Genomic DNA, 16,359 nt, shown 5'->3' with positions numbered 1-16,359 from the left:
TAATCTTGTGCCAAAGTGGCTTGTGAGGCAGCACAAGATGGCAATGGCACTGCACACTGCAATAATTGCTGCCAGATCATGCAGGCATTTTTGTGTTGAGCTGAGATAGGGAAAAGATTTGGCATCCTCACAATGCAGGCTTGCTCCCAGCTTAGCCAGTTGATGTACTATTATGGCTGTTGGGGCAAGGGGGGTGCAAGGTGGGTGACCTCCATGCTCTGTGGCCAGTGGGTCATACCATGGCATCCCTGGGATGTCGTGATCCTCAAGGAGAAGGAAAGACCATGGAATTTCAGAGAGGGAGGAGAAAAGCAGTGGGGAACAGAGGCTTCTTGTAGGGTGTGTAATGAAGAATCACAGCTGCCATGTGCCATATGTCAACACCACCACTCACAGACTACCCATCTGAAAAGGGACTTAAAAATGATTATAGATGAGGACCCAGTGCTAGGACTCTGGGGAATCAATCCCCAGTTCTTTCCCCCAAGCCCATACAAACTGAAACAAATTCACTCCACTGCCTAGACAGATTTACACTGGGAGCATCACTGCCGTCCAATAGGCTTTTCTTGACCAAAACTCTATGGGAGGTAGACAGTGGGCACCATCAGCTTCAACAAGCTCATTGCTTGGTTTTGTGCCATCCTGTGCTGTTTTGCTCCCAAGCAAAGTTAACTTTTGACTCTGAAAGTGTAATGTAGTGATGGAAGGAAGGTATTTATGGATCAGAATATGTGTTTCTCAGGTGCACTCTAACTAGAAAGTTACAGAGATAATTACTTGCCCTCTGGGTTGCAGAACAAACTCAACTGTTCCTTGTTGGCCATATCCATTCTGGGGGATTGATTTATTCCTTAGCAGTGGACACGTCTGAACTTCACTTGTCAGCCTTAATTAGCGGGGACTCAACCCAAATCATTATGGCTACAACCTCTCTTTGGTGCAGCTGTACTTCAACAAGAGAGCCATCTGGTTTGCCTGCTCGACTCTGCCTTCATTCCTACCCCCGCTTCCCATCACTTGAGAGGTACAGGCTGGAATCATCACCTCTGTAATTACAGGTTGTTGTTATGCTAGGATGAGGCAGCTGGTTCTGAGGGCATCTGGACTATCCATCACACCAGCAGCACCCAGCGGGGTAAGTTGTCAGTGCATCAACCCCTCTGCCACGTCCCCTGCTTTTCCTGAGCTGCCACACCAAGATGTTCCCCCACTGAGCATGGAGGGTGGCTTGAGTGGCCAACGTGGGGGGGCTGGATGCCCCTGACATTCCCCCCCACCCATGAGGGGCCTTCATTAGTGTTGTGGTTGGGGGTGTGGCGTGTCATCAGTGGGTCAGGGACTTCTAGAACTGGGAAATCATCTTGGTGATGGAGCAGGTGTGACTTCGTAAACCTAAACAAAATGCTGGCTCAGGACAGAACCCTGCCTGAGGGGCTCAGTGATGAAGGCATCTCCTTGGGTGGGCTGGAGAAGATGATGTAAGGATGGGGCAGGATTTTGGGCCATGAGCTGGCATCATACCTACACACATGGCCTCACCAACTCACCCCAGTAGAAGGGAAGGGGTTGCTCCCCACTGGGTGTTTTTAGGTTAACATGGTGTTTTCCACTTCCTGCCAAGAAAGAGGACTCCAATTGAGGACTCTAACGCTAAACCCCAACCAATGTTTCATTTGGTGCTTTTGCAAGAGGCAGAAGTAGACAAAATTGGGCTTCTCTGCAGAAGACACAGCCCATCTTCTGCAGTGTCCTCCCAGGGCTGCAGCCTTTCAGTGTGGAGCTCGGCAATTAGCCAGACCCGTGTAGGTACCTTGTGTCTTTGACTCTGCCATGGCAGTGGTTTAGCTTCAAACAAAGCTTCATCGGCTAGGAGCATCTCAGGGCAGCAAGCCAGGGGTCGAGCTGGAGAACCCCCCTCTCCTTTGAAAACAACAGCCCCATGGATGCCTTGCAAAGCTGAACAAGAGCCCTAAATGGTTTGGGGATTTTATGCAGCTTGTTATCTTGCCTGTTTTTTTTTTTAAACCCAGCAAGCAATAATCCTCTTTTTCTGGTTGGAATAGAAATGACTTGATGCTATGAGGCAGAAAAATAAAAGGAAACTCTACTTGGTGCTGTGATGATTTTGCAAGGCTGGTGAGAGACTCCATAAGGCGTTTTCAAATAGACTCCAATATTTTCAGTGCTTAAAGAGGGCCCAACTACGTGACACCTTTTTTGAAGCCCTGATTTACAATGGACCCAGGCTGAGTGCATTATAATTTTGCTGCTCGAAGTTCCAAAGTAGCAGTACTTTCAATAATGAGGAGAGAAACCCTAATATGATGAGGCTTTTTTTTTTTTCCTTGGTATTGTGTTTAATGAAAAGCTAAAAATGTGCTAATTTGTAAGTCCTATTGTGGTAGTGGCATCGGAGGCTTTTGAAATGCATTACTGACTTAGGAAGTATTAAGAAAAAGATGACATTTTGCTACTATCAGAAAAGTCAATTATAATGTTTCCACACTTTAGAAAATTGCTGATGCAGGATGGGAGTTAATAGAACAGTCAGCTTCACTTTGCCTTGCTGCATCTGGGGGGCTTCGCTGAGGAGCGTCGGGTCGGTTTTTAATTCCAATGGCAACTTAAACAATAAGCCATGACAGGTGTGGTGTGGTTGGGATTCATCTCGAGCTGGAAGGAGATGTATTCCCTTGTCTTTTTTTTCCGACCTGGATTTGTTGGAGCATTTGCCAGGCTGGTGTGATGCCCAGATCCAGAGTGAATTATCATACATAAAGATTTAGCAGCGTTTTGCAGCTGGGCTGATCTCTTCCTGATGGTGGAGGAGCACATGCCAAAGCACTGAGTCCAGTGCAATCTGCTCCCAGAGCTTTGCAAATGAGCCTGGTTAATTTATTAACATTTAAACCAAGACACTGGAGAAAAAATAGCTGTCCTTACCCACTGTGCTCTCGATGGAGTGGTTTTTCCATCTCCCAGAGAAGAAAAGAGCAGTAAACTTTTCCTAAGCTCTGGGGGAACAGAGTGATGTGAGATCAGGAGACTTGCTGTGGTTGCCAGAGAGCTTCAGTGCTGGTTGTCAAGATCCTGCTGCTGGGGAAGTCTGCTTGCAGGAAGGCAGGAGCAGCTCTCCCAAGAATCCCATCTTTAAAATCAGCACAGGCTAGCAAGGCAAAATAGTTTGTGTAAAACTGGCAGGGACCAGGGACAAGGTCAAAGCTGTTCAAAGCTGGCATAGCTTCATAGCTTTGAACAAAAATTGGCCACGGGGGCATAACCCAAGTGCTTGACATAAGCCAGGGACCTAATAATACCCAAGGCACAGTGTGAATGCGTGACGTCATGGTGGTGGCTGCTGCCTCTTAGCTAGTGGGGCTATTCTTCCCCCTTCCTCACTGCAAGGATGCTGCCCTCCTGCTTGGCTGCACAGGACCAAAACTACCTTTAGTTGGCTGCAGATTTTCTCCAGCATTCACCAGATTACCTCCTGTCAGTGAACTCTCTCACAGATGCAGCTGCTGTAAGAATGCCAACAGGGATGGCCCCTTGAGTCTGCAGAAAGAGACTGGGGAGTTCTTCCCGGGGTGGGTGGTGGGTGCTGTAGGACAGTGTGGGGGATGAGATCCAGTGACTTAAAGGCTGCATTTGGGTTCAGTTTCTTCTGTTCCAAGTGCTGTGGTAGAAATCTCATTTCTCTGAGACTTGCTGATAGGGCTTCAGTCAGTTGGCAGACATTTAATCTGAGGCAGGGTACCAACTGCACACTAGAAATCCTGATTGTGGCACTTAAAAAATATTTTAATCTTTTTTCTTGCCTTGTGGCAAACTGGCAGCTATTTATTTGTGGAGCACGTCTATCAGCTGCACCCTGAGTCTCTGCTCTGGATGGTTTGGATGATGCATAGCTGCTCAGACTTACAGGTCATAAGCTCTGGCTGGTCTGCCTGATGCCCAGTTGAAGGGACTTGGGGGCTATTGATATTTTGAGGAAATGAAAGTGACAATGGGAATTTGTACAAAAGGAAAATGGGCAAGAACGGATTGCAGATGCTTCCCTTTACCTTAGATGGAAGCTGTGTGCTGGGGCTGTGCTCCTTGCCCACCACCCAGGTGCCCTTCAAAGCTGGCAGTGAAACCTGGGCTCCTTCTCCAAGCATGACCTTGGGGGCTATATTTAAAGCACATTATACTCCATGGGGCAGGATTATGCTGAAACTTTATTGCCTCTGTGAGAGCAAAGTCACACTTTGCTCCCTCTTTCCTGGCTGTTCCCCAAAGGGAAGTTCCCCACTGGTGTGGTTAGAGTAGAAAGACTGGGGAATGAGCACGGACACTTAAAGTCATGTCGTATGTAGTTCTCCTGGGTTCAGAGGAAGCAATTAAGCCAATTAATTTATTGGTAAATTATCTTATGATGAAGTACAAAATAACTGCAATGAAATGCTGACATTCACATTAATACCAAATTAGTTACTGTATTATGACTGTTCTTACAATGAATGCCCAGTAATTTAATAGTAATGGGACAGTTAAATAATTTAGCTGATAATTCTCTAGATCACTTACATATATAAATGAGCATGACAGCTTCTTTTCTCAACTTTGCTGGGGCTGCTGGATTACCTCCCACCACCACACTGGGAGGCAAAGCAGCTTGGCACCTCTCCCTGTCATTCCCCCAAACTCACCTCTTGCTGGAAACAAAGGAGGACACAGGGCATAGCAAAGGGGATTTTCTTCCATCTTCAGATTTTGGGATTGCTATGGCTGGAACACAGAGAGCAATTGCCCTGCAGCTGGTCTTAGAAAAGCCACAAATCTCTTTATTTCTCCATGGTAAAATGATCTCTGGGTAGAGCTAATCTACCCAGGCCTGAAAGAGGCGTACCTCTAGCTGTCTTCCTTGTGAGAGCACTATTAGCCTCACAGCAAGATGGGCATTGGAGATCCAGACAGGGACTTAATTGAACAGTTCAGCCATTGACATCAACATTATTGTGTGTTTGCTCTGCTTGGTGCAACAGCTTCTTTGTCTCCATCTATACCCAGGAGCCCCACACCCCTGAGGCCGTGGAGGAAGACAAGATTAAGGAGGAGGCTTCCTTGGTTGATGGGGACTGGGTTTGTGAGGACTGGGTTAGGGACCAGTTAAGTAAACTGAACATCCATAAGTCCATGGGTCCTGATGGCATGCACCTGTGAGTGCCAAAGATGCTGGCAGAGGTCATTGCCAGACCACTCTCCATCATCTTTAGTAAGTCATAGTGGATGGGAGAGGTGCCTGGGGATTGGAGGAGAGCAAACATAACTTCTATCTTCAGAAAGCATAAGAAGGAGGACCCAGGTAACTATGGACTGGTCAGCCTCACCTCCATCCCTGGAAAAATAATGGAGCAGCTTATCCTCAGTGCTGTGCTTTGCCATATCAAGGACAAGAAGGTCACTGGGAGCAGTCAACATGGTTTTACAAAGGGGAAGTCACGTTTCATCAACCTGATAACCTTCTATGGGGATGTAACCAGGTGGAGAGAGGATGGAATAGCAGCAGATGTGCTTTACCTTGATTTCAATAAAGCATTTGACACCTTCTCTCACAGCATCCTCATAGCTAAACTGAGGAGGTGTGGCCTGGATGATCAAGTAACAAGGTGGATTGAGAAGTGGTTAAAGGAAGAAGTCAGAGAGTTGTGGTCAGTGGGACAGAGTCTAGCTGGAGGTCTGTAACTAGTGGAGTTCCTCAGGGGTCAGTACTGGGACCAGTATTATTCAATGTATTAATTAATGACCTGGATGAAGGCATGGAGTGCACTGTCAGCAAGTTTGCTGACAACACCAGGCTGGGTGGAGTGGCTGACACAACAGAGAGTTGTGCTGCCATTCAGAGAGACTTAGACAGGCTGGAGAGTTGGGCAGGGAGAAATTTAATGAAGTGCAAGAGGGGCAAGTGTAGAGTCACACACCTGGGAAAGAACAATCCCATGGATCTGTATAGGTTGGGGACTGACCTGCTGCAGAGCAGTGAAGAGGAGAAGGACTTAGGAGTCCTGGTGGATGGAAGGATAGTCATGAGCCAGCAGTGTGCTCTTCTGGCCAGGAAGGCCAATGCCATTCCGGTGTGTATTAGAAGGGTTGTGGTTAGTAGGTTGAGGCAGGTTCTCCTTCCTCTCTCTGCCCTGGTGAGACCTCATCTAAAGTTTTGTGTCCAGTTCTGGGCCCCCAGCTCAAGGACAGGGAACTGCTTTAGAGAGTCCAGTGCGGAGTCACAAAAATGATTAAGGAAGTTAAACATCTTCCTTTTGAGGAGAGACTGAGGGAGCTGAGGCTTTTTAGCTTGGAGAGGAGGAGACTGAGGAGTGACCTCATTAATGTTTATAAATATGTAAGGGGCGAGTGCCAGGAGGATGGAGCCAGGCTCGTCTCAGTGATGCCCAGTGACAGGACAAGGGGCAATGGGTGGAAGCTGAGGCACAGGAGGTTCCATGTGAACCTGAGGAGGAATTTTTCACTGTGAGGGTGACAGAGCACTGGAACCAGCTGCCCAGGGAGGTTGTGGAGTCTTCCTCTCTGGAAATATTCAAGAACTGTTGGGATGCATTCCAGTGTGATCTGCTCTAGGTGATTCTGTTCTGGCAGGGGGCCTGGACCAGATCTTTCGAGGTCCCTTCCAGCCCCTGACATTCTATGATTCTATGATTTTCAAGTAGCTGCACTTTCTGTAATAATAATTATAAACAGCATTAAAATTGCTCCTCATTCATCCCTCCCCATTGCCCCATCAGGACTCTGTAAAGGAGAATGAGGGCTTGGCAGACACACAGGGCAGAAACTGTCACTTTATGGTCTTTTTCAACCCCCTATGTACATGGAGCTTTTTGTAGATACATCATCTTTGGCTTCCAGATCATCATGGGTCACAGCACTGGAACAGGCTCCCCAGGGAGGTCATGGAGTCTCCTTCTCTGGAGACTTTCAAGGCCTGCCTGGATGTGTTCCTCTGTGATCCGTGTTAGATAGTATTGTCCTGCTCTGGGGGTTGGACTCAGTGATCTCTTTGGGTCCCTTCCAACCCCTAACATCCTATGATCCTATGATGGGGGAAAAAAATCCCAGAAAAAAAACCCACAACCAACCAACCAAACTAAACCAGATAACTGCACCAAAAAGACCAACCCAGAAATGCAATTTACACTGAAAGTAGCCATCATTGCAATCCTAGACCTAAAGCAAAAATTGCCCCAGTGCCTTTTCCCTATAAACTGGTGAATACTGGAGAAGGAAACCTGCCAGGCGCACCTGAGATGGTGAGAAGTTCCTTTACCCTTTCTGCATGGGGTCAGGGTCATGCTGCAGAGATGGATGTTGCCAGTCAGTGTGTTACTTTGCCATTGAGATTGTGTTGAACCTGCTGAAATATTAGTTAATGGCTTGCTTACGTCCAACCTAAATGTGATCTTTTCATCACATCACGTTCTGCTGTCAAACCTGCTGTGGAGAGGAGTATTCCACTGTCGGCAAGATTGAGGACAGGATTATCCAAATTAGTTTTCTTGCAGATGAGAGCAGAGATGAGGTTTTTAACAGAAAACCTGACACCTATTTGGAGACTCTGGCTCTCCTCTCTGAGGACAAAGTGGAGGAGTACCTTTCTTAATAGGCATGTGCTGCCAAATTTGTGAAGCCAGCAGCCTGCCACAATCAGGCATCTGCAAAGAAAGAGGAAAGGAAGTTTGTAGCTGCTCCGTTGCAGGAGATTAAATTCAGGGGCTGGATTTAGAGCAAACAAGATGGCATTTGACAGTTTCAGTTGATAGGCAGCCACAGGCTGCTGATTGGGGATTTGCTTTTCTGAGAAGGTTTAGTTCCTTGCGTTTGCTGTTTGTGATATTTGGAATTTGGGCTTAATGCATTCTGAGTAGGAGACACTGCATCACAGCAAAAGACCAGGAAAGCTCTGCCTCCAAGAGTTTTGGGTCCTACTGTGCAGAACACATTTCTGCCATGATGCTTCATGAATGCAGCCACTGTGATCCCACAGGCTACGTTGATACACAGGTTCTTCTGCAGAGGCTGAATGTGATGGGGCTCATTTTCACCAGTGGGTTAGTCAGAGCTTTCAGCATCAGATTTAGAAGAAGCTGAAGCAGCTCTAGGTGGATTGAGTTTAACATAGTGTGAAACAACTTTATAGACAGCTCAACAGACCTATTCCAGGTTGCCTTTTGAGCTGCTGTTGTGCCACATATGGTTGGGTTTTTCAGGCAACAGATCTATTTGTGCAAGCAAGGTAACAGGGCATCGTTTTTTAATCACCAAATAGATTCTCAAGGCATCCCCCAAAATGCACACCACCTGTCTCCTCTGCTTCTCTGAGCTTCAACAAGGCCAGGTGCTGGGTCCTGCACCTGGGCCACAACAACAGGCTGATTGATGGGAGGAGCAATATGAGGCAGCAGTGTGCCCGAGAGGGCCATTGGCATCCTGGTCTGTGTTAGAAACAGCGTGGCCGGCAGGAGCAGCAAAGTGATCGTCCCTCGGTACTTGTCGTTGGTGAGGCTGCACCTCGAGTGCCACCTTCAGCTTTGGGCACTGCAGTAAAGACGTCGGGGCACTGGAGTGGGTACAGAGAAGGGCTACGGAGCTGGTGAAGAGCCCAGAGAACAAGTCCTGTGAGCAGCAGCTGAGGAGACCTTATTGCTCTCTGCAACTACCTGACAGGATGCTGCAGACAGGTAGGCACTTGTCCCTTCTGAGTAACTGCTAAGTAAACTAACAAGTAACTAATGATAGAATGAGAGGGAATGGCCTCAAGCTGCACCAGAGGAGGTTAAACCTGGGCATTAGGGAAAAAAAAGTCACAGAAAGGGTCATCAGGCACTGGAATGGGCTTCCCAGGGAGGTGGCTGAGTCGCCAGCCCTAGGCATGTTTAAAATCCATCTAGATCTGGTCCTTGGGGACAGGGTGTAATGACAGACTTGGTGGAGTGGTAAAATGGCTGGACTTGAGGGACTTGGAGGTGATGATTCTGTGATTCTTACTAATGTTTTCTGCTAACATCCACATGTATGAATTTATCTATGGTAAGGCACTGAAAGGTGAGACAGTGCTGGTCCTTGTGCGGCTATGTAAATATTCAGCTTGTGGTAGATTGCATTAAGTGTCTTATAATCCATCCCAATTAAAAAGCAGTCTTTATAGCTGTAATAGTTTTATTGAGAACTGTAACACATTAGACCTACAGATATATAAAGTAGTTAGTTTTATAAAGCATATAGGATATTAAAGTAATGAAAGACATTAATGTGACATCAATTTTTAAGGAGAGTTACTTGCTGAAATAAATGAGTATAGCCTAAAAGTTGATGGCATGTTACAGTTCTGAGTAATGAACCCTTCTGCCCCCTAACATCTTTTAGAATAAATAATGCTCGAGCAAGTCAGTGGTCATTAACTCTTTATCCTCGGAGACTTACATGTCATCTCATTTCATTTTTGTTTTAAACTTAGCAAAATTAATTCAGAAAGGTATTGCAGGAAAGAGAATTCCTGTAAGTTGGGGTGTATTATTCTGGTATGTTTGGTTTCCTTCCTCTTCTCAGTGAAGTAGAGCTGGCTGGGTTTTCCAGGTGCAAAATCCTTGAGGAGTTTATTTTTTCCCTTTTCTGACACTTGCTTTTCCTTTTGCTGGTTTATTACTGTCTGCCAGTGCTCTGCGTCGTGCTTTACCCAGTGGTGTCTTGTCATACCAAGCCTGGAGAATCAAAAAGCACATCTAGGTTTTATTAAAACTTCACAGTATCACCAAGGTTGGAAGAGACCTCACAGATCATCAAGTCCAACCCTTTACCACAGAGCTCAAGGCTAGACCATGGCACCAAGTGCCACGTCCAATCCTGCCTTGAACAGCTCCAGGGACGGCGACTCCACCACCTCCCCGGGCAGCCCATTCCAGTGTCCAATGACTCTCTCAGTGAAGAACTTTCTCCTCACCTCAAGCCTAAATTTCCCCTGACGTAGCTTGAGGCTGTGTCCTCTCGTTCTGGCCACCTGAGAGAAGACAGCAACCTTCTCCTGGCTACAACCTCCCCTCAGGTAGTTGTAGACAGCAATAAGGTCACCCCTGAGCCTCCTTTTCTCCAGGCTAAACAATCCCAGCTCCCTTAGCCTCTCCCAGCCTCTTGTTTGCTTAGAGGGGGAAAAAAAAAAAAAAAAACCAAATAAAAAAGCCAGACCTCCATCCCCCTAAAAAACAAACCCAAAACCACACAAAAAACCAACCCTTAAACTTTTTTTACTAGTACAATGGAACATTCCTTGGAAAAAAAACAAACCAAAACAAAAAAACCCCAACAACCTGGCTGGCTTGCAGAGAAGCAGAAACGAAATCCTCAGATCTCCTGAGAACATTATTATCACAAGAAGTACAGCAATCGCTTGCTTGAATTGTGTCTCATTAACAGGAATGCTTAGTTGGGTCATTTGTGTTGCTATAGTTATGGAAATGTTAGAACTTGTATGACCAGCCCTGTTTCTGAGTTACATAGCTCTTGTCAAAACTCCCTCTGGTCTGAAACCTGGCAATAGACAAAGCATGTACTTCTCATGGCTCTGCAAATCAATCCAGACAGTTTTTATTTCAATGAGAGAGCTTAAGAAGCAAAACAAACCCCGCACATTAAAAACCTGTTTATAGCTTTCAGATGCCTGTTCACAGTCCTGTGACTTGTAAATGATTTTGGTATAGCTACTCTGCAGACTTGCCAAGCTCCTGGACTGTAATGTCAACAAGGCAGTTCTAGGCCATGTGAAAATAATGCAAAGTGAAGGAAAAGACAACGCTTGAAAGTTAGGAGTCTGTAGGAATTAGTCTTTCCCCATAAGAGCTTACAGGAACCTTTAGCAACAAAGTGCTGTCTACACCAGAGATTAAAATGCCACTAGGTGTTGATGTGATTGATAAAATGCCTTCCTTCTTGATCATATCCATCCATGAATTGCTCTGGGACTGAATGTCTTTCCTCTGACCACAAACCACTATTTAATGCCACAACTGTGTCCCCTCTGCCCTTCTCTTGGGCCCCTGTCACCTACCAATGTGGCATCCTATAAACCCTGACTTTTCCATATGATCCATCCAAAATGCTGCCTCCAGCTCAAGCTTGGTAAGACTACCCCTAGGAATTTGTCTTGTTCAGTTTCCCAGCATGTTAAAGACAGGCAGCAGCAAGGGTGGAAAAATGTATTCATGGAATGATGGAATGCTTTGGTTTGGAAGGGAACATTATAGGTCACCTAGTCCCCCCCATCCTGCGGTAAGCAGGGACATCAACTGGATCAAGTTGCTCACAGCCACATCCAACCTCATCTTGAATGTTTCCAGAGATGGGGCATCTAAAACCTTTGAGGGCAACCTCTGCCAGTGCTTCACCAACCTCAGTGTAAAGAATTTTTTCCTTGTCTAGTCTGAATCTCTCCTCTTGTCCCACCACAACAGATCCTGCTAAAAAAGAACATCCTCATCTCCTTCTTCAAGTACTGGAAGGCTATAATAAGGTCTCCCATAAGCCTTCTCCAAGCTGAACCTCATCTCTCTTAGCTTGTCCTCATAGCAGAAGTGTTGAGCCCTCTGACTTTTTTGTGGCCCACTCTGGACCTGTTCTAACAGTTCCATATCCTTTTTGAGCTGTATTGGAAGTGTATAGGGAAGAAAAGACTGTGATGTTCCTCTCCTGTTCTCTGATGGTCCTTGATGTTAAGCTTAAAGGTGCTCTCTGGGTCCCAAAAAGGGGCTGATGACAAGCACCCTATTTAGACCTCTTGTCTTGCAGATTAAATGCTGTCAGCAGGTAAGTGAAGTCTGATAGCTGTCAAGCGTCCAGCTGGCTACTGAGCAGCCCTAACGCTGATCTCTGCTCTAATTGCTTGGATTAGCTAAGCACTCCTCCTCCATGAACCCTCACTCCACTGATAAAAACATCATGCAGTCGGTCTTTCATGCATCCACATCTAGATGGTGTTTTGAGAGGTGTTTGGGAGGGATGCCTGGGCAATTGAATGTCACTGTCCTAGAGATAACCTTGGGTCAAGGTATTCCTGTGTCAGGGACAACAGACATTACCGTGACATGATGGGGCAGGGAGAAGTCTGCAGATGGCTGATTCTGTTCCTTCATGAGTGGGACAAGAAGGACAAGGTGGTGGTTGTGACGACTCAGGGAGCAAACAACTTCCACAGCAGTAACTAGCAACTAAGCAATGTCTCTGGCCTTCTGTATGTGGTAGACCATGAGGCTGTGGAAATGCTGTTTCCTCACTGGGTTTGTCCTGAGTGTTATGCTTTCCAGACCTTTAGTGGGAGATGGAAAGAATAATAAAACCCTGCCAACAGCTTGCCAGGAGCTTGGTAGGGTGTTGTTTGGTGGGTGCAGACTGGGGAGTTCATCTCACTGCCCACTTTTATCAACAAGGACACTGCTGCTTCTTGCAGCAGGAGCTGAGTGATTCTCGTTTTCACGTCTTTCAGTGAACAACATCAACCTGCTTGTTGGCATGCAATGACTGCCATGTTTGACTAACTAGCTGGTGAAACTCCTGCATGGGATTAATGAAGTCAGCTTCTTAGGTGTGGTTACCATAAAAGTAGATTTATCACTGATGCACCAGCATCTGGACAGTGGATGTAAGTGACAGATCAGAGTTATAATGCTTGCTTGTTGGAGGAATGATATCCACAGTCTTTGGTATGGATTTCCTGATGTAAGTGACAGATCAGAGATGTAATGTTTGCTTGTTGGAGGAATGATATCCACAGTCTTTGGTATGGGTTTCCTGATGTAAGTGGCAGATCAGAGTTGTAATGCTTGCTTGTTGGAGGAATGATATCCACAGTCTTTGGTATGGGTTTCCTGATGTAAGTGACAGATCAGAGTTGTAATGCTTGCTTGTTGGAGGAATGATATCCACAGTCTTTGGTATGGGTTTCCTGATGTAAGTGACAGATCAGAGTTACAATGCTTGCTTGTTGGAGGAATGATATCCACAGTCTTTGGTATGGGTTTCCTGATGTAAGTGACAGATCAGAGTTGTAATGCTTGCTTGTTGGAGGAATGATATCCACAGTCTTTGGTATGGGTTTCCTGATGTAAGTGACAGATCAGAGTTACAATGTTTGCTTGTTGGAGGAATGATATCCACAGTCTTTGGTATGGGTTTCCTGATGTAAGTGACAGATCAGAGTTGTAATGCTTGCTTGTTGGAGGAATGATATCCACAGTCTTTGGTATGGGTTTCCTGATGTAAGTGACAGATCAGAGTTGTAATGCTTGCTTGTTGGAGGAATGATATCCACAGTCTTTGGTATGGGTTTCCTGCTGTAAGCGTTTCGTACCAGTCGCTGCCAGGCAGCACTAGTGTGCTCACTGGACTGCCCCATGCTCCTCTAGGGCTACTGTTATTTCTGTGCAAGGATTTGTCTTGCACACTGGTGCAATAATTTATAATTTCCAAAGTGGGGCTGCATAATTGGGGCAGAAATTTGAGTAAATTGAACGAAGAAATCACATTATCACAAATTTTGCATTATTTATAATTCATTTTGGAACACTGGTGGAATATAAATGTCAAACAGGGAGATTCATGTTCCCAGTGAATAGAAATCAAAGATTCATCACAGCGTTAATCTTCACTTTGAACATTGCGTTTTAACCACCCCACTTCAAAAGGATGAAGCAAGAGAGAGGGTCCAGCGATGGCAACAATTAGAGGCTGGGGAAGAGGGACTTCCATGCAAGATGAGATGGAGATACTGGAGTTAATTAATGCATGAGGCCATTTAGACAATCCTCTTCCCCTGTGCCATATTACAGGTGCTGGGGCAAGGTTCCATGACATTTAAGGGAAACAAATTTAAAACAGATAAAAGGAAATACTTTCTTAAGGGCTATAATTAATGCAAGGAAATGATTGCCATGGGAAGATGAGGACGATATCATTCTGGCCGTGGTGAAAATTAAGTGCTGCCTGCATACCTTGTGCTGTACAAACCAGGTACATTTATAGGAAATGGAATAATATTTTCAAGTTTAACTCACACTAAATACTAGCTCTTACATTTCAGGGTACAAATGGATCGCTGCTTGGAGCTGGGGATGATCAGGGATTTTCTTTTGCTGCTATGCTGAACCATTAGCCTTTCTCTGAGGAAAGATACTGGTTTAGATAGGAAGCATGAGGGAAAAAGCAGTAATTTGCCAAATATCACAAATGCTGCCTATGCTGAGTGAGCCAAATGGCTCTAAATGGAAATTGGAAAGTATTCAGCAGGGGTGGGAGAAATATGCACTATCATTAGGTTAGCAGTGGAAGAAGACTTGGACAAAGTTGTTAGAAACTGCATTCTGTTTCTTGTGAGAGGCATGGTGGGGATTCAAAACCAGAGGGGATTCAAAGAGCAGAATGAAAAGGAAACCTCCCAGCCAGGAGAACTGGATGGTTTTTAAGTGGGTCTGGGTAAAACCTGGGGAAGTCATGAGACCAAGAAAGATCTTTTGGGGTCTCTTGGCTTCAGTACTGAAGTGCTATCCTACCCGAAGCCCCTGACCCTGCCTGTCATTTCTTGGTAAGCAGTACGGTTTTGCTGTTCAGTGGACAAGGCTTTTACTGATGTTTAGTAAGTCTGAAGTTCCTTGTTCAAGCATTGTGCCATCTTTCTGGAGCATCAGTGTTGCTAAACCGTAGTATTGCACTCAATTAGCTAGGTCAGGTCCAGTTCAGCTGTTGTCCCTAAACCATGCTGAAGTCACTACAATAAATACATTTATATCCGAACTTAAGCCTGATTAAACTGTTCCAAACAAGGAGAAAACCAAAAGCAACACAGTCAGAGCAGAGTTAACCACTACATAAAGCTAATCTTAGTTTACAGAAAGAAAGAATAATTGCTACTGAGCTGCATGTGGAAAAAAAGGTAGCTGTTGGCAGGCTGATCCATGGTTTTGCCTTCAGGATTTTATAGTCCTGGAGTTAGGGAGAAAGATGAAGTTTGAGGCAGAAGGTGATTTGATTATTTTTTTTAATCTCTGAAATGAAAATTGTTACCAAAATTCTTGTTTGAAATAATTGAAAATAAGGACTTAAGAACTGGGAGTCTGTGGAACACTCTGCAGGTCCACAGCTTTTGCCTGAAGATAATATAACTAAGCTTGCTGAATCCTTCAGCTCTGAAAGGAAAAGGACCAAGGCATTGTCCTACCAATGGTGCCTGTAGAACTTGCCCATGCATGAGAAGGCCTCTGTGTTCAGCATGAGCTGGGTGTGGGCAGTAGGTTCAGCAAAGCAGTATGCCAGGTGTGTTGCCCATACAGAGCAACTGTCTGTAGTAATGGCTGTGCCTGGCACATCCACCTGCCCAGCAGCCTGGGTTGCATCCCAAAATGCAGGAGATAGGTATTTGGTGGCACTGAGCCTTACATCATCATTCAGATAGTGATGTGCCACCACCCCACTGTGGTGGTAGGCCTGATGGAGCAAGCATGGGTTTATCCATGCCCAGACATGTTTGCCTGCCCTGCACTCCTTCTATGCTGGGGAAGCAACCTTGGGAGGGGAGGGCGACAGCCCTGGCTTTGCCCAATATGGTGAGGCCTGGCAAAGTGCCATTCTGGTTGGCTAATCGATGTCCAATGCCCCACTAGTTGCAGGCTGGATATTGATAAAGGTATGAGCAGGTAGCAGGAGGCTGCTGCTGCTTCATTTTGCATCCCAAATTTGCCTGGAGAGTTTACCAGGAACAGGCTCCAAATGCCTGCGTGCAGTAGCCTTGCATGGCCCCCAGAGTAACACTGTGCTAAGGCTGTGCACACCTCAAGACATCCTACCTGCCCCTGAAAGTCCTCCTGCTAGGACTACAAGTCCTGGAGACACACAGATCATCCAGAGGAGCCAGGGACAAGGCCAGAGACTGTCTGCCTCCTTTCAACAGAAGCCTGGGAGAATCAAGTCTCAGTGGCCAATCGGCCAGAGTGTTCCATTTGTTTTGGGTACTGTCTGATTTATAATTTTGTGAGTAAATACTTAAAAGCCTCTTCCAGTACAATATTTGCTTTTGCCACTTTAAGAAATAAGTGATCTAGTTTTGCCTGTGCCCTGCGTGTATAAATTTCCAACCTGTGCGTTTCCTGAACCAGTGAATAAGTTTCTGGTGAGTTTTAATGTTAATAAACAGTTTCCATAGTTACTAACAATCATCATCTGGATATCAAAATCAAGACACATCATTAATTTTGCATAATCATTCACAGCCACCAGAAGAATTATCAGGTCTCTAGAACAGATGTGCCTGGATAAGGACAGGGCAGA

At 45.7% G+C, this 16,359-nt stretch overlaps 1 protein-coding gene across 1 annotated transcript in view; it reads right to left on the bottom strand.

Moving 5' to 3' along the window:
- Positions 1-9,275: 9,275 nt before the first annotated feature.
- IQCA1 (IQ motif containing with AAA domain 1) overlaps positions 9,276-16,359 on the bottom strand; it is a 119,075-nt gene continuing 111,991 nt past the window's right edge. The window contains exon 18 of the mRNA XM_064159586.1: positions 9,276-9,755. Coding sequence (XP_064015656.1) covers positions 9,651-9,755 — 105 coding nt within the window. The 3' untranslated portion in view covers positions 9,276-9,650. The remainder of the gene's footprint in view (positions 9,756-16,359) is intronic.

This window comes from Pogoniulus pusillus, chromosome 2 (assembly GCF_015220805.1).
Source record: "Pogoniulus pusillus isolate bPogPus1 chromosome 2, bPogPus1.pri, whole genome shotgun sequence".
Taxonomy (NCBI): domain Eukaryota; kingdom Metazoa; phylum Chordata; class Aves; order Piciformes; family Lybiidae; genus Pogoniulus; species Pogoniulus pusillus.
Note: the sequence above shows the minus strand (reverse complement) of the source record. Positions and strands in the feature narration are given on the sequence as shown.